The 21,481-nt window shown below is 42.6% G+C and overlaps 2 protein-coding genes across 11 annotated transcripts in view; both read left to right on the top strand.

The window, feature by feature from the left end:
* The window catches only part of ATAD2 (ATPase family AAA domain containing 2), a 35,213-nt gene extending 19,739 nt beyond the window's left edge, over positions 1-15,474 (top strand). For 2 of the 3 annotated variants that reach the window (XM_056331383.1, XM_056331386.1), the window contains 13 exons: positions 67-381; positions 1,571-1,697; positions 2,616-2,799; positions 4,334-4,519; positions 5,794-5,929; positions 6,077-6,273; positions 7,805-7,964; positions 8,315-8,437; positions 8,532-8,684; positions 9,814-10,212; positions 10,879-11,003; positions 12,019-12,147; positions 13,591-15,474. In XM_056331383.1, the coding sequence (XP_056187358.1) occupies positions 67-381; positions 1,571-1,697; positions 2,616-2,799; positions 4,334-4,519; positions 5,794-5,929; positions 6,077-6,273; positions 7,805-7,964; positions 8,315-8,437; positions 8,532-8,684; positions 9,814-10,212; positions 10,879-11,003; positions 12,019-12,147; positions 13,591-13,632 (2,276 nt within the window). In that variant the 3' untranslated portion in view covers positions 13,633-15,474. The remainder of the gene's footprint in view (positions 1-66; positions 382-1,570; positions 1,698-2,615; positions 2,800-4,333; positions 4,520-5,793; positions 5,930-6,076; positions 6,274-7,804; positions 7,965-8,314; positions 8,438-8,531; positions 8,685-9,813; positions 10,213-10,878; positions 11,004-12,018; positions 12,148-13,590) is intronic. The other variant, XM_056331384.1, reaches the window with a different exon arrangement.
* A 1,178-nt stretch (positions 15,475-16,652) lies between these two features.
* ZHX1 (zinc fingers and homeoboxes 1) overlaps positions 16,653-21,481 on the top strand; it is a 29,212-nt gene continuing 24,383 nt past the window's right edge. For 4 of the 8 annotated variants that reach the window (XR_008820591.1, XR_008820590.1, XR_008820592.1 and 1 more), the window contains exons 1-2: positions 16,653-16,995; positions 17,907-18,017. The gene's annotated coding sequence lies outside the window, so the exon portion shown is untranslated. Of the gene's footprint in view, positions 16,996-17,097; positions 17,814-17,906; positions 18,018-21,481 lie in introns of those variants that run through there. The other 4 variants (XM_056330403.1, XM_056330401.1, XM_056330404.1 and 1 more) reach the window with 4 other exon arrangements.

Raw genomic sequence — 21,481 nt, forward strand, 5'->3', positions numbered from 1 at the left:
ACCTTGGCCTTGACTTCTGTGTTGCCTAAGACTGACATAACATTTGATTGTTGTTTTGTATTTTAGGATACTGTGGTGCTGATATTAAATCCTTATGTACTGAAGCTGCCCTGTGTGCTTTGCGCCGCCGCTATCCTCAGATCTACAAAAGTAGCGAGAAACTGCAGTTGGATGTCGCTTCTATTAAAGTGACAGCAAAGGATTTTGTCATGGCTATGCAGAAGACTGTTCCAGCTTCACAGAGGGCTGTGACTTCACCAGGGCAAGCACTGTCACCTATTTTAAAACCGCTGCTTGAAAACACACTAGCAATGATTCTAAAAGCCTTGCAGGGTGTGTTTCCTCATGCTGAACTTGCACTAAAGAAGGACCAACAGCAAGGTATAACAAGATTGACTTCTTTAAAATTCTTCCACAGTTAAACTTGTGATTTGTGCAATCAACATACACAAAATTTTTATAAGACACGCGTGCCCAGCGCTGGATGATAGCTGTGCATGACTCGCAGTACATAGTAGAGAACTATGCATTCTTTTCTAGAGCACCCTGATTCTGACAGTGGCTAACATTGTATTTATCATTTGTAAAGAAGGTTAAACGTATGAGGCACCTCTTTCAAAATAAATATTTAAATGGGGGGAGATAGATATTTTTGCATGAGTGCTTCTAATTCTTGTCTGAAGACTGTCAGGACCACATTATCAGTTGTTTAAGCTAAATCCTGGTTTGGCTATCATGATTGTTAACTATAGTCTCTTAATTGAAATGTTTGTGGATCACACCGTACACTTGCCCATGAGATCAGAATGTTTTCATAGTGTATACTTTGGGACTTGGCTGCATCAGCCTTACAAGGTTTAGTCTGTCATTTGGTGAGAGCAAAGGAATTGGTAAACTCGCTCCATTCCTGATTAATGGAGATCCATGAATAGTTATGATGCTAATCCCTGGAGAATATCCTACCAGTATTACGCCCAGTAGAGCTGGTAAATTGTTTGCATTGGTAAAACAGAGGCAGAAACCCACCAATAACCTAAAAGCAGAGAGGCTAGGGGATGGGTAATTTCATCCCCTCTCTGTTGTCCACCTGCCATTATCTCCTTCAGTGATCTTCAAGGAGCCTTATCTAGAATATGCATTGGTTTGTATATTCTCTTGACTTACTGGTCCTAGACAAATGGAACTCTGTGGCTGTCACCTTCACTTGATTTCCCCACATCCAGTGGGGGAACCTGCTCCAGAAAGAATTGGCCTTGTTGGGTTTTTCAGGTGTCTAGGAACTACAGCTGTTGTTCCTAATCATCTTAATTCTAAGGAAAAAACCTCCCAAGTTTTCACCAACTGAGAGATAATACCTTTTGCAAATCATGGGACGCAGGACAGCTCTGTAGAGATCGGTAAAATTTCCTTAGATCTGTGGCACAATGAACTCTTCAGAAAACAGTGTTCAGTGTGTTCTCTCCAATGAAAATACAGGATAAGTGGTTTCCAGCACTGATTTAGAAGCTGTATTAATGTGAGTGAGGTACGGTCTATTCCGGAAAGGTAACAAACCTGTCTTGTCTTTCAGACAGTTTAAACTGTGTTTTAAGAAATTACACGATTGACAGTGATGAGGAATCGCCATCAGTCTTCGAAGATAAGCGAACTGATAAAATGCCTGATAGACAAGAGCAAAGATTTCTCAATTTTAGCAGGTAAATGTTTATCCCCTTTACGATTACATTTTTAAGAGGCCTGGGTCTGTTAACAGTTGGTGTGAGGGGTGGTAGGTGAAGGAGTAAAGAGTGGGGGTGTGGTAATCAGTATTTGCAAGAAGACATGAAAATCTGCTAACCTGCGGGGTTTGGTTAGGTCTCTAGGATCTACTGACTTCAGCAACTAGAGGTACAACCAACCATATTGTTGTAGAAAAAACAAATGCTCTTTACAAATGTATTTCATGCTAGCAAAGCGAGATTACTAGGAAATCAACACACAATTCAAAGATGAAAGAGTGACTGAATAAAATAAACGTGAATCTTGTATGTATTTAGTGTATTGCTGTAATTCAACCAATTCAATGGTGTACTTCTTCAGATACAGCCAATGTGTTTCCCCGTTAATTTTTTTCTAGTAATGCTGTTCTGCTGCTTCCTTCCCACCATCTCCAGTAGCTTTGGCCAAATTTCAGCTAAACTTTACAGATGTAGAGATCTCACAGTTACTTAAACTCAAGACCTACACAAAATTGGTGTGCATGGGTAGTGAAGAGATGCAGACTGGTGTGTGCTGACAGAGGGTTGTTGTTCTTCCCCATATCGGGTCACTGACCAGTTGGGGGGAGTGTATTTAGCAGGGCAGTCTCCCTGTGGGATTTAAGAGCTGTTACTTAACCCAGCCAAATGAATAGCAGACCTGCTGGGGATTGGCAAGATTTCTTAAGGGAGGTATGGTACAAGTTTGTAAGAAAACGGGCTTTGATAGTTTTCCTGGTTACAAACCAGCTTATTTGCTGAAATACAGGGAATATTTACTGCCCCAAAATAAACAAAGCATATAGAAAAAAATCTTCCAACATCTGTGTGCCTGTCCATCTCTTCATTTTCAAACTTGTTTTCTTCTTTCTGTTCTAGAAACGCTTACCACCAGCCAACATCTTGCAGGCCACGGTTCTTATTAGTCGGAAAGCCAGGGAGTGGGCAAGCTTCTCATTTGGCACCTGCAGTAATACATGCCCTGGAAAAGTTTCCGGTTTATACACTAGACCTATCAGTTTTGTTTGTTGGCATCACATCACCAGAAGAAACATGTGCCCAGGTATCTCTTCTCTTTAATCTCACAGGATTTATGAACTGTATATAAACTAGTGGAGGAAGCGGAATTCACTGTTCATAGAGGTGGCCTAGCTTGAATGTGCAGTTCCGTTTAGTTCTATCTGAAAATCCACTTCAAGATTAAATGATACCGAATAAGGATGTCCTCCATGGCCACAGTTTCAATTCCACATTAAACAGGGAGGATGTTGCTAGCAGGTCAGGAAGATGGGAGGTGCTACTTGCTAGTAAACCCCTCTTTATGGCAAGAAACTCCTGCCAGTCTTGGCAGGATCCAGGAAGCTGTTTTCATTGCTTCTTGAGAATTTGTGCTTCCAGTAGATGGCATCAGCCTGACTGCGTATCGTGCACTTTTTGTAGCCTTCTTTTTTATTCTATTTGTAAGGCAATCAAGGTTTTGGGGAAAAGAAGTGTTTCTTTTTTGACATATACGCATACAGCTTATAGTGCTGCTGTATATGCAGTAAAAGTATTAAAATTCATGGAACACATTTGTACACTGGTGTGTTTTTCTTAACTGGGAAAATTAGATATAAGCAGATTTGGTGCTTTTTTCCTTTTAGGCAGGAAATCCATTTTGTTGTTTGATATCACTGTATTAACATATTTTGAGCTTGTAGCAGCATTTGAGAACTGTATACAAGTAAGGGCAGACGCATGACATGACTGGATACTCATTTGTCACCTAAGAGGAGCAGTTCCTTTTTTCTTATGTGATGGTTGCATCTGCAGTCGTGTAACTACCATGTCTAGTCACTGCCCAGATATATCACTTGCACTTCCCATCTTGTGACAAGAACTCCTTGAATCTTTGTAATCTGAAAGGGTACATGGAGAAATTTGTCCTGTGAAAGGACTGTTGCCACCTCCCTCACGTGGTAGGTGCATGTTTGTCTCCTGCGACTGAGGGTACCATCTGTAGGCAATGACTTGTGGTCTTCCAAAGCATGTAATCTGGTCTGATGGATCCTTTGGTAATAAGAGGCTGTGAGTGACTTAGCTGTTCAGGCCGATAAAGACTGGTCACCTCTTCTAAAATGTACTTGAAATTATGAATTGTAACCAGATTTCTTTTACAATGTCAGCCCTCTTTTCACATAGGTCTTTTCACATGTCCAGGCTGACTTGACTGTGTACCCCCCACTCTCAGTTGAAAATGATGTAATTACAGTTGTGTAGTAGTTTACCCAGACTAGTAAGACATCTTGCTGGAAGGGTTCATCTTGGGTTTTCAGGCACACTGGCTGAGTTGTGGGGCTTTTCAGGAGTTACCTTGCACTTGAGTGGTTTGGAAATCAGGCATAGATTCAGGTCTATTTTTGTCTGCATAGCAATGTCTCTATTTGAGTCAAAGTGAAAATTTTACCTTATTGTTCAGGAGTTTTTCTTTTGTTGGTTTGTTTTTATATTTTGGCTTCATGTACTCATATTTCATAAGATAGTTTGACTGATACGTCATTATTTATTAGCCTGTTCTACACTGTTTAGTTTTCTTATCCAAGCTTTCATTTTACCAGTTGATGCGAGAAGCTCAAAGAACAGCACCAAGTATAATTTATATCCCAAGTATTCATTTGTGGTGGGAGGCTGTTGGAGCTACTTTGAAAGCTACTTTTACAACGCTACTGCAGAACATTCCAGCATTTGCTCCAGTTTTGCTGCTTGCAACATCTGATGTGTTTTACGTAGATCTCCCAGAAGAGGTACTTCTATCAATACTTTTTTTATTCAGTTTCTTGTTAATTTACAAAGCCTTTAAGCATTGGAGTACTGTGCGCTCTTAAGCAAATTCATACTGCTATTACTCAGGCACCCTAACCAGGTGCAACCCTAACCTTACAATTTGCTCAGACAAAACAATGCTAAAAGCATTTGTCTAAAGCGTTTTCTGAGTAAAGAGATGGACTTTGACCCAGCTCTTCCTCCCTTCTCACATGCTCATGCTTCTTAGACAGATGTAGAAATTTACTTCACGCAATAATTCACACAGTGACTTCAAGATGGTTAGGTATGTACTTAGTAAAAATATATGATGCTTAAAATGTAAATGGGAAAAAAAGACTTTTACTGAAAAGTGAAAGATACTTCTACTGAAAAAGGACGGTGGTCACACTGTTAGTGACGGAACGTAATTTCAAAATTGTTAATAAACATTTCCGTTTCTTCCTATAAGTGAAAGCTTTACAAATTAGAAAGCTAAGTTCCAACTTCTTTTTAAGTAACTTGGAAATGAGTTTTTCATTGTATTCCTTAACAAAATTCAATGAGAGAACATGCTTAGCTTTCTAGACATCTGAAGGGTTTACACTGAAGGAAGGTGTTCAACATGTGATGCTGCTGCTCTGATTATTTTGTCTCAGTACTTGGGAGGAGAGGAGGGGAGCTTACCTAGACATGTTAATCATTAAATGCTTAGAAAGGGCTTAACTTTCTACAGAGGTTTTTATACTGTTAATAAATTCCTTCTAAAATAAGTACTGAAATGCCTTCCATTCATTTTGGTGGTAGAGATTGAAAAAACAGAATAAAACTTGGAAGTATGCAACTTCAGACACCACACATAAATTAATTAAAAATAAAACCCACAAACCTACCACCTTACCGAAAGGCCTGCACTTGTCTGCTGAACCCTGCTTGTTCCCTCTATGGCTGCCATAAAGATTCAAACTAACGGAGAGCAAGGCAGGTAAATGCAAAAGAAGTGGTCTTGGAAGTGTTGAATGTCACCACTTTTATCAGTGTATCATTTGGTCCCTTCAATGAGCTTTAACCTTGGAGGTGTTCCTTAAAGAAGGTATTTTAATTTGCTGTGCTCAACTATGAAAATCTAGCCTTTTAAGGCCAAGAAGATAAATTTTCATGGTTTGTCTTACCCAAATGATTATTGAGTTTACTTTAAAAGGTGCTCAGCTTTTTGGAATAGAGTATGAATTTGTGTGGCCTTATAGCTGAAGTATCTTTTCTCCTTGTGCTTTAGGTAAAAGAATTGTTTGTTAAAGAATTTGAACAAGTTTTCAACATCTGCTTGCCTGATCAGGACGAAAGAAGGAAGTTTTTTGAGGACCTTATTATGAATCAAGCTGCTAAACCTCCTGCATCGAAAAACAAAGCAGGTGAGGCTATTCTACTCTACATATAAAACTGTGCTGATAGGTAATAGCTGTACAGTATTTACTTTGGTGGTAATTTTCTATCCATAATTTTTCATATGCTTGTATTTGAATACCATCAATTGATTCAAAGTTTCTGATTAAATTAAGCTTGGCAGCCATTGGAAGTACTGCCTGTAGCACCGCCACCTAAGCCTCGACAGCTGACTGAGGAAGAAATAAGACAGCTGGGGGAGCGGGAGGAAGATACGTTGCGTGAACTTAGGATTTTCTTAAGGGATGTGACTCATAGACTTGTGGTTGACAGACGTTTCGGAGCATTTAAAAAGCCTGTGGACCCGGAGGAGGTAAGTTAATGTTGATCTGTAACACCATTTTATCTGTGTGCATTCATAATTTTGCTCTGTGTGTATTTCTCAGTGTTTGTGTGCTTTTTGTAGGAAGCTTTATCTTTGTTTTTAGGACTATAACTCTTCTGATTTTTCAAGAAGCAGGAAGTTAATTTTGCTTTTACTTTTGGCGATTCCTTGAGGCTCTCGAATGTCTGCTACTTAAGTATTCACTGAAAGCCCTGGGCTCCTTCTAAAATGTCTTTAAAACTTGAGAGTATTCCATTTGGAAGGAACCTACAACGGTCATCTAGTTCAGCTGCCAGTTAGACCAAATACCAACACTGCTTTTGAAAAAGCCTTGATATGTAGGCATGTTACAGCACTGAAAAAGCACAGAGATCTTTCTTTTTAAACAGTACTTCTAGGAGTGTTTTAATAAAGCCTAAAGCTCTTTGATTGACTGACAATGATTTCTGTGAGAACAGGGGTAGAAGCAGCAGTTTTCAAAATAAATATTAGGATTTCTGTTCTCTTTCATCTGGTGCCTCCTCAGTATAAGATTAGCCATAAGGGCTGTGTGGTTTCTTCTTCGTCCTGTATGCTTCTGATGTCTCTCTTTCTTATTTAATTTACTGAGTAAGTCTAAGCCAGGGGCGTATAATTCAAAGTCAGCTGTAGTTTTAATACAGCTTTGCATTTCAGCAAAGTCCTGTTCCCCTGAGCGCCCACTGTCTTGTCTTTCCCTTTACTTGCAGTTTCTGAGATGTGAATAATCTAAACAAGCATAGATGTCCTCATCTAAACTAGCCATCAGGCTCCTTTCATGGTCTGAGTAAAGAAATCTGCATCTCTGGGTCCAGTTATCTCATTCAGCCTGGAGGACAGAAGGCTCCAGGGAGACCTCCTAGCAGCCTTCCAATACCTAAAGAGGGCCTACAAGAAAGCTGGGAGGGACTTTGTAGAAAAGCATGTAGTAATAGAGCAAGGGGTAATGGCTTTAAACTGAAAGAGGGTAGATTTAGATGGGCTATTAGAAATTCTTCACTGTGAGGGTGGTGAGGCACTGGCACAGGTTGACCGGAGAAGCTGTGGATGCCTCATCCCTGGAAGTGTTCAAGGCCAGGCTGGATGGGGCTTTGAGAACCGGCTATAGTGGGAGGTGTCCCTGCCCATGGCAGGTGGTTGGAAATAGATGATCTTTAAGGTCCCTTCCAGCCCAAACCATTCTATGATTCTAAAGCAGATGTCTAGGACAGATATTTCAAAGGTGCAGGTCCTACGGCATTTTTCTTTCTGCCAGCAATAAAGAGAATCTTGAGTGGCTACTGAGAAAGTTTGCTTTGCTGTGGTTTTCTGAAGCAAATGTGAAATGAATCCCACTCTGGGTGTCTGTTCCCTTCAGTCAATTAACTGGTTAATTTCCACCTCTTTGGCTGTGTCATAAATATTTGGGGTTTTTCAAGAAGTCCTTTATCTGACCTTATTAAAATAATTAATTGTGGTTGATACTGTGTTAAATCTCTGAGCATCTCTCTTTTGTTTTTAGGTGCCTGATTATGACACAGTTATTAAGCACCCCATGGACCTTTCAGCAGTTCTCTCTAAGATCGACTTACAGCAGTACCTAACTGCAGGAGATTTTCTAAAAGACATTGATCTAATCTGTAGCAATGCTTTAGAGTACAACCCAGATAAGGATCCAGGAGGTGAGGATGTGTTTTTATCCCTAATCTGGAAAAACTTAAAACATATGAATTGATAAATGTCTTCTGTGGACAGTAGACTTGGAATGAGATAATTTTAAATATCCACAGAGAACATTTCTTGCCACGTCGTTAGTGTGGTAGCATTAAACTGCTTGGGCATGAAATTGTGATAGAAGTGTTGACCAGTAACTCATGCTTTTGCTTTAATAATGAATTTTTCTGTTGTTACACTGAAAATACTTGCTGAGATAACCTTTCAGAACCTACCTGTGAAAAGAGGAAAATCTTCCTAAGTCATCCAAGTAAAGGATGTAATTGGCTGGTACTCAGTTGTGACTGTAAAATTTCAGATCGTCTCATTAGACACAGAGCTTGTACTTTGAGAGATACTGCATATGCCATAGTGAGGGAAGAAATGGATGAAGATTTTGAGCAACGCTGTGAAGAAATTAAAGAGTCTCGTAAGGAAAGAGGTATGTTTTTTGACACTGAGGATTTGAAGACTTGTCTCAGTATTTGTCGCCAATATTGCAAGATGATTCTTTGCTATCTGTTCTTTCTTGCAAGGTTGCAGCTCTTCAAAGAATGCTCCACCTTTCTATCATGTCATGCCAAAGCAGAACTCTCTTCCTGAGTGTAAGAAAACAGACCCAAAGTGTACTGAAAAAATGAAGATTCCAGCAGCACCTGTATATTCCAGCACACCATGCCGTAATGATGGCAAGTTGCATTTTATTCAGACTTTCTTGGAGAAGGTGCTAGCATCACTGATACCTTCTCTGTTCTTGTGACATAGCAAGCTTCTGTGGTGCCTGGTTCTTCATGCCAGAGCCATTACATTTTGTAATTTGCTTCGAAATGTGTGAAAAATGCAGAGGTCATTCGTTCAATATAGTTCTGAAGTTCAAGTACCGTGGCTGGTTTACATTGTAAGACACTGTCCTTGCTAGCCCAACTGACATTTAATAGTTCCTAAATTGCTACCTCTTGAAGTCAAAAATCTTGTATGTGGCATTTTCTGAATAGTCAGCTAGGTTTTAGTTACATGAAGCAGTATTTTTCCCTTCTCTGCCGCCAAATGCTAGACTCTGTGCCACCCTTATTGTGGTTTCCAGTTGAAGAGGGAGAGGGGAAAAAAACAGGGGAGCAATAGTAATTGATATATAAATGAAAGATCATTATTTCCTCACTTTTGCCGTGTAAAGGATGTGAAAGAACAAAGGGACTTGGGTCTGTCTTGGTGAAAACACATGATGTGGTGTGATGTTTCCTGATCTCACTGGCATGACTTAGAATCTTGGTGTTGACTTCACCCCCTATGCTTTGTGCAGCCCTCTGTGAACACAAAGAATAGCAGGTTTTTCTGGAAGGCAGAAATGCAAAGTTTATTTCAAGCAAGGTTAACTGAATCGGAAAGCATGAGAGAGGTGTAAATCTTTATGGACAGCTTTTTCTCCAGCAAACATTCTCTTAAAATAGTCTCATTAGCTTTTGAAGTTTACAGCCTTAGGACAGATTTGAAGAAGGGCTCATCTCAAAATGCTTTTCTGTTGTCCATCTATATTACTTCAGCTAATAAGACAGTAAGCAACTAAGTAAGAATTTTTTGCTCATAAAATCTTGAAGCCAAGGGTTTTGCAAATGACATTCTGTATCTGGCTTTTCAAAATTTAATAGCAAATTGACCTCATTGACTTGCAGCTCTTCCTCTAGACATATGTAGGGAGGCAGACAATGGTGCTTGAGCTCCTCTGATAATTTTCCTCCTTAACCATTTTAATTAAGGTGAAGATGCTTGGATTCTGTTTTGGTAATATTTTGGATTACTTTTTCTGATACTTCTTTGCAGCTATGTCAAAAAGAAAACGCAGAAAGCACAAATGGTCTTCAGGTATTATAGCAAAGAGGAAGATTTTACAGTTCAATAAAGAGAATAAAGTTCCGGAAGACCAAGATGAAGTAGAGAGCGATGAAGAGTCTCCAGAAAAAGACATTTCTAACATGGAGTGCACTGAAGTTGAGTCCAGACAGGATTATATCAAAGACAATGAACACAAACTTCAAGAACGACAGAAATATGGGAATGAAAATGAATTTGGGCCAGAAAGAGAAAGAGACAGAGTTCTCCTTGTGGGTAAATCTGCTTCTGAAAAGAGAGGCATGCTTTCTGAATGTTCAGATCTAAGAAAGGAGAGTCACGTGCCGGCTTGCCAAATCGCAGAAAGTTCGGAAGACAGAGGTTCAGATAGTAAGTGAAAAGTCAAACGGGTCATTTGACTTCTTTGTCTTCCTGAGGAGGATTACACTGTTTATTAGGTTTTAGCCTTCTTGCATTCTGTTCTGTTCTTTCTGCTGTCTCTCTCTAAAATCAGCACACAGTGTTTCTTGCATAATGATGCTGCCCCTCTAGTTACACTAGCCAAACTCATGTTTTTCTGCACCTGCTGTTTTTTTTATTCTGAAGTTTGTTTTATAAATGGTACCTAATTCATTGACTTTCTTTTATTGTATGAGTATCTTCCTAGTAATAAGCAATGTAACTTAAAGCTGTACTTGAAGTCAGTGTGGACCCAGTGTCACGCATGGAGTAGAAGACTTATCTTCCATGCCAACATTAGGATATATGTTTCTGAACCTAAGTAACTTTGGAGTTAATGGCAATGGGACTATATTTGTCCCCTGGGTTTACCCTGCTGATTCTCTAAGTGCTTTTTTTGGTGCCTGAGTTTCTAATTTTTACAGAGCAATGACTCTCCCCAGAAAGAAAGTAAAAGTGAGCATTTCTCATTGAAAAAATGGTAACAGTTCTGTCTGTTCTTGCAAAGAGAGACTGTATTCCAGGTAAAGGATACTTTGCTGATACTGTATTCTAGATAAACAGATATCCTGACTTAAGAAATTTATGTCACTCCAGATACGTATGCATACAGCAGGGGTCATGCAAGACATTCTCAGGTGGAGCAGCAACAGGTGACGGATGTGGAGAATGCAACGGAAACTCTCACACAGCCAGTGATTGTGGATTACTGTGAGCTCAAAGTAAGTCTGATTTCAGTTTTGTTAATACTGAAGTAGGGCGTTTTCTTGCTACGTGTACATTTGTAAATCAAGTTGGTTGTTAACCAGTGCCGATTAAAATGATGGGAAGGATATGTAGCTTGTAAAATAATTTTAGCCTGTCATGGACTATGACTGTATTTCCACACCTGGTGTAAAGGCACTTTGATGACGGGCAGTTTCATTTCATATGGCTGCTCTCTTAAGCTACATTTTCACAGCCTCACACACCACACACACACTGAACAGGCCCAGCTGTGGAAGAAGGTGCTGCCACCAGCTTGCCACTGTTGCTTTCCCAGAGATTATCAAATTCACATCTTTGGTAACAGCAAGGAGTGTGTGAAAGATTGGCAATTTGCTGCAGGCAGAGTCACTCTGCTAGTTTATCCATGCTCCCGTTTAATGGTAGGAGCTAACTGATCTAGCTTTGCTTCCCAGTCTGCTTCTGACACTTGAGCAGTGTGTTCTGCCAGCAGAGCTGTAGACATGGTACACGTTCAGCTTAGGTGAGCACCTAAGGATGCTTCCATTTCCAGCTGGTGCAGCTGTATCCAGGAGACCTGTAGCCTGGCTTCCAAAGAGCCATTCATTGTACAGTGCCCTGCATTGCAGCAACAGTTTCTCTAATGAAATGCAACAGTGGCTTTGCTGTGGCAGCTACGCTACAACAAATTGGATTGTGTCATTCCCTGCCATTCTGGAAGCAGCTGATTTGCAATTGTGATCGTTGATGGGATAGCTTTGATTAGTAATATTGCCTCAAATTTAAGCCTTCCTTTCCTCTGAAGTATGAAAAATTAATTCATTTTCTCCAGTTAAATCTTGTGAGATCTTTCATCTGTTTTCTGGCGTCACTCCTATTTTAGTTAACAATATAACAAAGTAGGGTGTTAGTTGTATTGCTATTGCTTAGCTTCTGAAAACATAAAAAGCCTATTCAGAAGATTTTGTGCTATTCTAAACTTGTAGTTTCCATATTTATTTTTTTTTCCAGAAATTGTTGCATCTTGTCACAGTGGTAACTAAGAATTTCAGCATATTTCACCTGGAAAAACTATACGCTGTTCTTAGTCAGTGCATTTACCAACATCGGGAAGATTACGACAAAACCGCATTAGTGAAGGTAAATTTTTTTTTGTCTTATGGCACTTTGTGACACTGTTAGGCATGGGTGTGTTATGCATCTGTATGTGTGTGCTCTGGACACGATGCTTATTTAATGTTATTCTTCCCTGCTTAGTTGTCTGCCTGTGTTAAGAGTCATTTCAGTCTGGAAGACATTTATCCATATTGCAAAACCATTGTTGTATTTGGCTAATTGTTGGCAGTTTCAGGAGGAAAAGGCTTGAAGACAATGGGTCCACCCACACAGCCCTCTCAAAGCCCTTAACCTCAGTCTGTCAGTAGTCCTTCTCCAGAACCTTTTCAGGAGTGGGGGGCTATGAAAGGAGGGTGCTTTTCTCAGTCTGTTGCTTCCTCTTTCTCCCCTCACAGGCAGTTAGACCTAGTCATTTCATTCTTGGTACGAAATGTAACAAGAGTTTGAGACTTCTCTAGCCCTCACCATAATCTCTCTGTAACTAGTGTGGCTCAAGCTTCTTTAATTTGACATGCGGGGAGATTTCTGCCTATGATGGTGTAATGCTAATGAATCCAATTCTCTGACCTCTTTCTCAAAGAGAGGGTTTCTGTGTTGTCAGAACTCAGCAAAAATCTTCCACAGGCACCCATGGTCCCAGTCAGGCATTCCCAGTATAGAGTTGATTTAGCTCAGTTGGATAGTCAGTCTTCAGATTCAAGATCTTTGAATACATTTCTCTTTGAGATGCTTGTGCCTGAGAATAGGTAAAATCCTTTATGCCTCTCAGTCTGCCTTAAAAAAAAAAAAAAAAAAAAAAAAAAAGAATCCTCTTCTCTTCAGCCCTGGTCATCTCGAACTCTTCTATGTCCGAACAAGAGTTAGAACAGATGCTCTGTTCTGGTTGTGCAGCGATGGGTGAGGATTTGGATTGAGGGAGGTCATTGCTGAAAAATGCGCCCTTCTCTCATCTAGAATAATGATGTGGGTTTTAGCATGAGAAGGGTTTTGTTGATGTTATCTCAGGGCCTGTGAGCTTTTGTGACATAACTTTTAATGCTTAAAAAGTAGGAGAGACTTGATTTCTTTTTCTTTAACTTCAGCAAAAAAACCTACTCAGAGTGACTGTGCAAGTCGGTCAGGAGCAAGCCCTACTGTATGAAGAAATAAACTTTTTAACAAGTAATTATTCAGAGTGCAGAAAATTACAGTTCCAGCTTTCAGTTGTAGCTTTTCAGGAACTTTGTAATTGTTGAAACTGCCGTTGATAGCAATCCATACAGTCTTTCCAGCTTCCTCTCTCTTCTGGATGCATAGGGATGCATTTAGAAGCTCGTGGGTATAGAAAGACATTGTGATGGTGGTAGCAGCTGTATTTGCTGAACGTGTTGAACAATTGTATGTTGTATGTACTGTATTTTATGAAGAAACAAATGGGGTTCTTGAGCTTTTATTCATGCTAACTGCTAGTTTGTCTTTTCTTCTTAGGAAATGAAGAAAGAAATTGCAGCCTTCAGTTGCATTCACTGATCCTTGATTGCAGCATACTTCTCTGTTTTTTGTTGTTTGATGAAGATTAATTCTACATATATATATTTATATGAAGTACAGAATTAAACTCTATAACTCAGAAGTTATAAAGTAGGTGTGTTTATTGCGCGCATATGCATGGGGAATTGCTGCACCACAGGCGTGCATACCCGAAGTGACGAACTATCTCATAGTCATACAATAAAACAAATGAATATTCATTTAATGCATATACATATTCATTTCCCAACCCCACCCACTCTTGCTTTGTATGCTAATTAGCTTATCAGTCCTTTGCGCTTGCTCAAATTCTTCCAAAAACTGTGGGCAGGGGACTTCGAGACGTGGACAGTGGTCTTTGGGAGGAATGCCGTAGGCCCTTCCTCATGGTGTACTTTTTGCCCTTTGCCTGGAATGTGATGGTCTTCCAAATTTGCAGTGTTCTTATAGGTCTGAGCTAATTTATGTCCTTGTCGACCATCTGTTTCTTATTCTTGTTTCTTTTAGTCGCTCCCTCTAGATAACTTTGGGATGTTTCTTATCCTTTTATAAATAGGCCCCTTGTTAGAGAATGAGAAACAGACTCCTTTTTCCATTAGTTATTTCATTAATGATTTCCTTCAAACTATATGGTTACATGACCTAATGACTATACCTACATTCTTTGAGTAAATATATATTTACACTTAAATTATTGTCCCTATTCCATACAATTTCTTCATATCATATACATCTATTAAATATATCTTTAAAATTTATTAAGGAAACTCAAAGTCCTTTAGTTGCTTTTGATATTTGTGTCCCCTCCATATATATCTATTTATGTGACATACTGCTGTGATTGCCTTTGGAACACTGCAGATCTGAACATCTCCCAGGTAATTTCAGTACCTCTCTTTAAAAAACGATCAAAAACTTGATAAACTTTTATCATTGTTTTCCACCTTGTGGGAATACAGTCCTCTGAAGTAGTCTGTGGTGTGTATAGCCCACTGCATATTATTACATAAAGGTTTAAATTAAATCTCATGTCAGTACATGAAAAGTAAATCCTTCTAGAAACCTCTTAATGCAGTTCAGAGGTAATTATTTTTTAATTACCTGATAGCACTTCAAGTGGCTTTCCTAGAATTAACAACCTAAAGAAATTATGCGGAAGAAAAGTGCTGTAAGACTTTTTGCTAGCTGCTTTTTTGACAGGCCAAAAATATGCCATAACTTGAAACAAAGCAAGATTTACTGCTGTAACTTTCTGAGGTAAACTTTAGTCTTGCTTGCAATAATGACAATCGTCTTGATGCTGGAGAACAGCATTTTAACATAAATTGTTAGTTGCAGATCAGGTGGCTTGTAGTTGAATTAACTAGAAAACTATTTACAGTTTATCTGGAGAGAATGGTACCTGCCTATGACATAAAAATGAATGTGGTGTTTGGGGTAAGTATATTTCAGTAAAAAGCAAAGCAGTACCCCATTTTGAAGATTTATGCCTCTCCAAACCAGCAGAGAAAATTTCTCTTGGTGAATTTGACAGTTATTTTTAAGAAAATTTCAGAATAAGATGAGTAAAGTTTAATTGGATGAGAATAAAATTTTATATCCGTGGTGATAGAGTATGTGGCACGATTATACATTGCTGTTGTGTTACGTCATCTCAAGGACACAGTGTCTGGTGATCCTGAATGCCCGCGATCCCTCTGCCTGTGTTTGGTTTCTTAGGAATGTTCTAGTCTTCCTTTTTGGTTTCTTTCTAGTCTGTTTGTCCAAACATTTGTGCGCAGTGCAGAATTTTTTCTCTGTATTGTTTGGATGGGTATTAATAAAAAAAATTAATCACCTTTTTGGGGGCTTTTGCATGCTCTGTTTTAATCACAGAATAATTTTGATAGTTAACAACCTTGCCCTTGAAAGTCTTAAGACTTTAAAATAACTGTCTGGCAGCAGGCTTGCCCCACTCGCGCGGCATCTTGGTTATACAGTGAAGGCTGGTACAGGAGAAAGAAAAACTATCTTGAAAATTTACATTTTAATCCAATGCATTACACTGGAAACGTGATGAAGGAATTGACCTCATTTTCCTTAACTAGATCTCCACAGTGGCTGCTGTTGACAATGTCCAGTGGGATGTGGGGCGGTTTGCTGACCACATTCCCCAAGGGAGCTAAAGAACTGACCAGGAGCAAGAGTGTGGGCTGAGGAACCAGAAACATTCCTGGGACCAGAACTTCAAAGCTTTGATCAAACCTCTTCATGCCACGTGTCTCCACAAGCTGCTGTAGCTGTACAGCTAGGGTTTTGTAGGTACTGTCGGTCTTGATGTTCCGTGACTGATGGGTAGCGGTGAGCTTGGTGGTTCCCCTGAGCCACCTTACTTTTTCTTTCTTGGGAACAACCGTACTCCCTGTGACTGAAGCAAAGTGGCCAACGGCTATGAGAGAAGTGTGTAGAAACGCAATGTTTTTGACGAGCCATGGGCAGTGGGAGTTTAAACTCAGTATTGACTAAAATCTATAGGTAGGTATGTAGTAAAAGGTAGAGACCTCTTTCTCCCAAGTTCTGTAACTAAAGCCCAAAAACTGGGGGTGGGGGTGTGTGGTTCCCTCCCCTCCGAGCCGTTACTTCTGTGCTCACTCGCCCCCGGCTCGGGGCTCTGGAGCTTGCGGCAACGTCCTCACTCAGCGGCCGCTGCGGGCGCCTGAGGGGAAGTCGGGGCCGGCGACAGAGGACGCGCCCTCCCGGGGCTGGCGCCGCCGCCGTCCCCGACCCCTGCCGGGGTGTGTGGCGGGAGGCTCCGGCGCGGAGCTGAAGTTTGTCGGCGGAGGAGGAGCGGGCTGCGAAGGCGCCGCTGCCACCCGGGAGCGCCCGGCCTGCCGCCCCCGCTCCTGCCTGCCGCAGCCGCCGCGCCTCGGGCTGCTCGCCTCAGGAGAGCGCCGGCGGCAGGCTGCGGCTCCGGGGCAGCCCCCCGCGGGCGGCCACTGCCTCGGCGGGGCCGGGCCGTCCTCCGGCTAGTGTCCGCCGCCTGACGGGCGGGGCGGCGGCGGGGCGGCGGAACGGCTCCGCCCCCGCTCCCTGCCAGGGAGGCTGAGGCACCGGCCGCCGCTGCCCGGCCTCCCCGCGCACCCGCCCCGGGGCAGCGAGGCGCCGGGAGGATGCGAGTGGGCGCTGCGGGCGGCGGCGACGCGAGGGCCCGGGCGGCCGGCGGCGTTGGGAGTTCCCGGCTCACCCGCCGCCCCCCCGCCCCAAAAGAAGTGCAGTAGTTTGTGAAACGCAAGATGGCGGCGCGGCCGTGAGCGCAGGCGGGCAGGCAGGCAGGCGGGCGGCGCGGGCGCGGGCTGAGGGGGCGAGGCGGAGCAGCGCCGTCAGGTAGGGGCTCGCGTCTCCCGCCGCCTCTGGCGCGGGCGGAGAGGGGGCTCTCGGCGCCGGGAGGTGGGAGGGCGGCCCCCCCGGGGAGGCGTGCCCCCCGCACGCCCCCGCTTCCCCCCCGGGGAGCGGGCCAGGTGCTCCCCCGGCGGGGCCGGAGCAGCGCCGCCGCCCCGCGCCTCCCCAGGGCAAGGGCGGCTCCTGGCCGGCGGGGGCGGGCGCCCTGCTGCCGCCCGCGGGGTGGGCGCCGTGGGCCGGCCGCGCCCCGCCCGCCTCCCTATTGTCTGGCGGCGGCGGGCGGGCGAGCGGCCGGCGCTGTCCCCGCGGCCGGGGGCCATCGCCTGCCGGGGGCGGTGGGCTCCGCGCAGGCTGGGGGAGCCGCGGCGGGGGTAGAGCCGGGGCGTAACTTCGAAGGGGACCGTTGCGTGCCCGCCCGGCCCGGCCGGCAGGAGGGTTGAGCCCCTCCGAGCCCCGAGGACTGTCTCCGCTCCCGGTCCTTCCTTCCTCCGCCTTGTGCCAGCTGCGAAGCCGGGCGCCTGTGCGTGGCTGTACTCGCCACAGGGCGGAGGAGGCTCCGTCTGACTCGTCAGCCGGCAAAGGAGAGTCGAGAAGTTCAGTCCCGGGGCGCCGGCAGGAGCTGGCGAGTCCCCGCCCGCTGTCACCGGGCTGCGCACGCCCGGGCTGGCGGCGGCACCGACCGGCGGACGGACGGGCGGACTGACCGGCGGCAGCCGACGAGCCATGAAGTTCCTCTGGCTCCGGAGTCGTCTCGCATCCCGCGGCGCTGCGGCGCGGGGGCGAGCGCGGAGGAGCAGTGCAGTGTATGTGCACGGTCGGGGAACATGCCTGAATCATGTCCTGCTCTGGGGGTGTCTGGGTTTTGGGGTGCGTTCTGACCCTCGGCTCTCTCCTAGATCAGGGCGTGCAGCACTGGAGATCGACACCGACTTTCATAAACCCTGTAATGGAGGCAGTCCTGGATCTCCAAAAGAGCTCAGAGTATCTGCAGTAGTGAACGTTATCTGGTAGGTTCCTTGTGCGTTGTTTCTGAGCTGCTTGGACTTCCTGGTGGGTTAGTTAGGAGGATGGAGAAGTTTACTTGGCACAGGGCATTGTTCATGTAAAATAGCGAAGGCTGGGATGTCTCTTGGTCTGCAGGCTGGAATAGGTGCCGTACAGAGAGCGTCTTGGGCACGCCGAAGTGCGTATAAGCATTGTATAAATGAAAAGTGGATTTTGTTATGGAAGCTATTATCTCAAAACAAATACTGCATTAAATGTAGGAATGAGAGAGGAATTGTGAAAGCTGGTCTGTTGGTTTTGCCCAGCAGCATGGTTTTTGTTTGTTCTTGCTTAGAAGGATTTCTTGCAGAAAGAAAAAGCTTGTGAGTACTTGGGAGAAAACGTTTCAAAACAACCTGCGTGATGCAAACTGAATTACATTCTCTTTGAGCGAGCAGGCATCGTTTGGAAAACCCTTTTGTTACTGTATTCAAACATTGCCAGCAAGGCAGTCTGTTTCGCTTGTGTTGTTAACTGAATTCCCCTGAGCCGATGAGAAGTAGATGCTTTTTTTCAGAACTGAATTGCTTTTAACTTGAGACTAGTGGTTCTCGTATCTTTGCTAGACTGAAGAGCCCTGTAGTATTGCATTTGGGTAATGTGTGTGTATGCTGTGATTGTCCCCAAACTTGTCTTTGTGAAACATAGCAGGTTGAGGTAGAGCTTTTCCTTGTGAGGCGTATTTCTGTATTCCCTTAATGTTTCTTACGACTCTCTTCTGGATTATTCCCTCTCTTGCAACACCCTGGATGACCTGTGTGCGCTGTAGCTGGATCCAGTGTCCTGGTGTGTCTAGCCTTAATTGCTGTTATTTGTCACTGTTGTTCATTATTCTTGGAACAGGCAATATTTATCACTGCGTACCAATACATCATTGGAGATTGTTAGAGCTATGTATTGAACACTTCTGCCTTTGGTAGGTTTCTCAGTACTGAAGAAATAGTGGACTTTGCACTATGGTTAGGATTCCTTTTGTCCCTACTGTACCGAAAGGACTGTTTCTTGTGTCTTCTGAATTGCTGAGCAGTCTATAAAAGTATTTCACTTAAGCTTATTGCTATCCTTGATCTACCACCCCACCCCCCCACCCCCCCCCCCTTGTGCCTTCATGTAGTCTGAGGGAAAGGATTAAATTTTGGTTAACTTTTTCATCTGTCTATGGTTGGTAACCCTTTTGTTTGAGTGTGACTTCAGAGGAGTCTTATTTAAAAAGTAGCCCTGTATCTTTGAAGTCACATTCAATTATACGTGGTCTGAGGATTTCTTCCATCTTTATGAAACCGGAATGTTTAAAGCACCAAGTACATATAAACTGAGTTTTCTTCTGTTTGCACATAATAAATATAACCAAGTCACAATCACTTGTAGCCAAGCTGTGGCTAATCTTTATTCTGGTGATCAGTTTCTCTTTACCTTTCAGTCTGAGATCTAGTCAAGAATTCCATGGTGTCAGATTCAGTATTTTTATGTTTTCTAATTTTTAGAAATGCTGGGCCTGTTGCAAAATTTACAGAATTATTTTTTCAGTGTCTGTTGATGAAAATAAAGTTATGTGTGGTAATAGGGTTGGTCGTGGCATGAGGGAAGGTTCTGAACATTTTTAGCTGAGTACATGTTCTCTTCTGTGTATGAATGGTCGATATTCCCTCTCCTTGTGCTTTAGATGTGGGGTCATTGATCCGTACATGTCCAGGATGGTTCACCTCTGAATTGTCAGTGACTTGTTTACAAGTGATGCAATTTTCAGTATAGTACCGTTTCCCCTTTTTCGTTTGTTTATTTGCTATTTCCTAAATAGGCAGCAATATTGATCTTGGTGTTCTACTCATGTGCCTCCCCACTACGTGTCAGTAGCATCACCTTTGTTGAATATATACCTATAAGATTACAGTTTTCATTTGTTATTCTTTCAGTTTCTCATATTGTCAAATTGGGCATTAAAGCAGCTTCGTTCTTCAGGCTATGAAAGGGGTGTGATTACTTATGTTTTCAGCATTATTACTAGTATTATTACTAATTCCAATGTATTGCCTTTCTTCCAGTTCATCTTCTCTTCTTTTTTTTCTTTTTTTCTCTTTTTTTATTTTTTTTTTTTTGTGGCTAGTTAAGGACTTTCCCAAATATTCAGATCACTTTGCTGCATAAACAGTTGTTTCTTTCTTCTGTGGAGGTGGAAGCCACCAAAAAAGATACGTTTCCTTACCCTGTAGCAGCCAGATGGCATTTAATCTGTGCCTTGTGTCACTTTAACTGATGGTTCATTTCCAGTTCTGTTAATCTTTCCCTCAAGGAACTGGAAGGAACTTCAGAAGGTCCACTCAAGTCTTTTTAATATCCTTCGGAGTTCAGTGAACTCAAATGTATTTCATAGAACAGTGGTGTCTTTACTGCCAGTGGATCCTGTCTAACCAACTTAAGAATTCAGCTCAAATTGAGCAAAAGTCCGGTGTTGTCACTTGTGGAAAGATGTGTACCGCATATTTATCCTTAAGAGCTTTGAGATCATAGCAAATGTTAAAGTTAAATAGAATTCAGTGAAAAATAATACATTCTTAAAGGGGAAAGAACTGGAGAGTACATTTATTAGACCATTAAAATTATAAAAAGAGAGTATCATGTTGAAGCACAGAAGCTAGGAAGATTGCTGATGACTGAAAGAGGAACGATGTGGCTTGATGGGAGAACCTTTAGGAAAAATGGTAAAAAACTCTATGCTACTTTTTGCATTCCTTAAATGATGTCAAAGATTACAAAGAACTTAATGTTGCAGACATCCTTTAGCAATGTGACCTCTGCTTGTGCCTAAGAGGTCTAAAGAATCTCAATATATTCTACTTCCAAAGAGCAGGCTTCAAATGGTGTTTGGAGCTGTTTAAGAAAGTGAGTTTGGTATTTGAGGTTCACTCAGTGCAACTTGGCTATCCCCAGTGGATTTTGCAATCTGCTGCTCACCTTCCTCAACTGTTGGTTTCACTAGGAGTTGAAAGAATGTAACATGCTGCCAGGGGACCCACAATTTGAAGTCGCTGCTCAAGCAAGCCTTGAAGGCTGGCAGTTTTGCTTAAACAGTGGGCAGACAGAACTGTGTAATGAGGCATGCATAACACCAGCCCTCGCTGTTTGGCAAAGCCAGCGTCGTTCTGTTGACTGCTTTGAGCGCCAAATTCACCCCACCAGACAGAAGGACAGAAATGAGCTTTTGAACTTCCTAATGGTTGTGGTAAAAGTTCCACATGTTCAGCACTCTGAATCTTCAAGCATCTTACGACCCACATATATTGAATGGGAAATGGCTGTTAGCTTACAATGAATACTGTGAATTAGGCAATCATTTTATATAGATTTTAAGGCTTGAATCCTTATTTATAGGTTACGAGTGTGATTATTTTAACATTGTCTTGCCTTAAAGAAGTGCTAAGAACTACAT

This window comes from Falco biarmicus, chromosome 3, assembly GCF_023638135.1.
Source record: "Falco biarmicus isolate bFalBia1 chromosome 3, bFalBia1.pri, whole genome shotgun sequence".
NCBI lineage: Eukaryota > Metazoa > Chordata > Aves > Falconiformes > Falconidae > Falco > Falco biarmicus.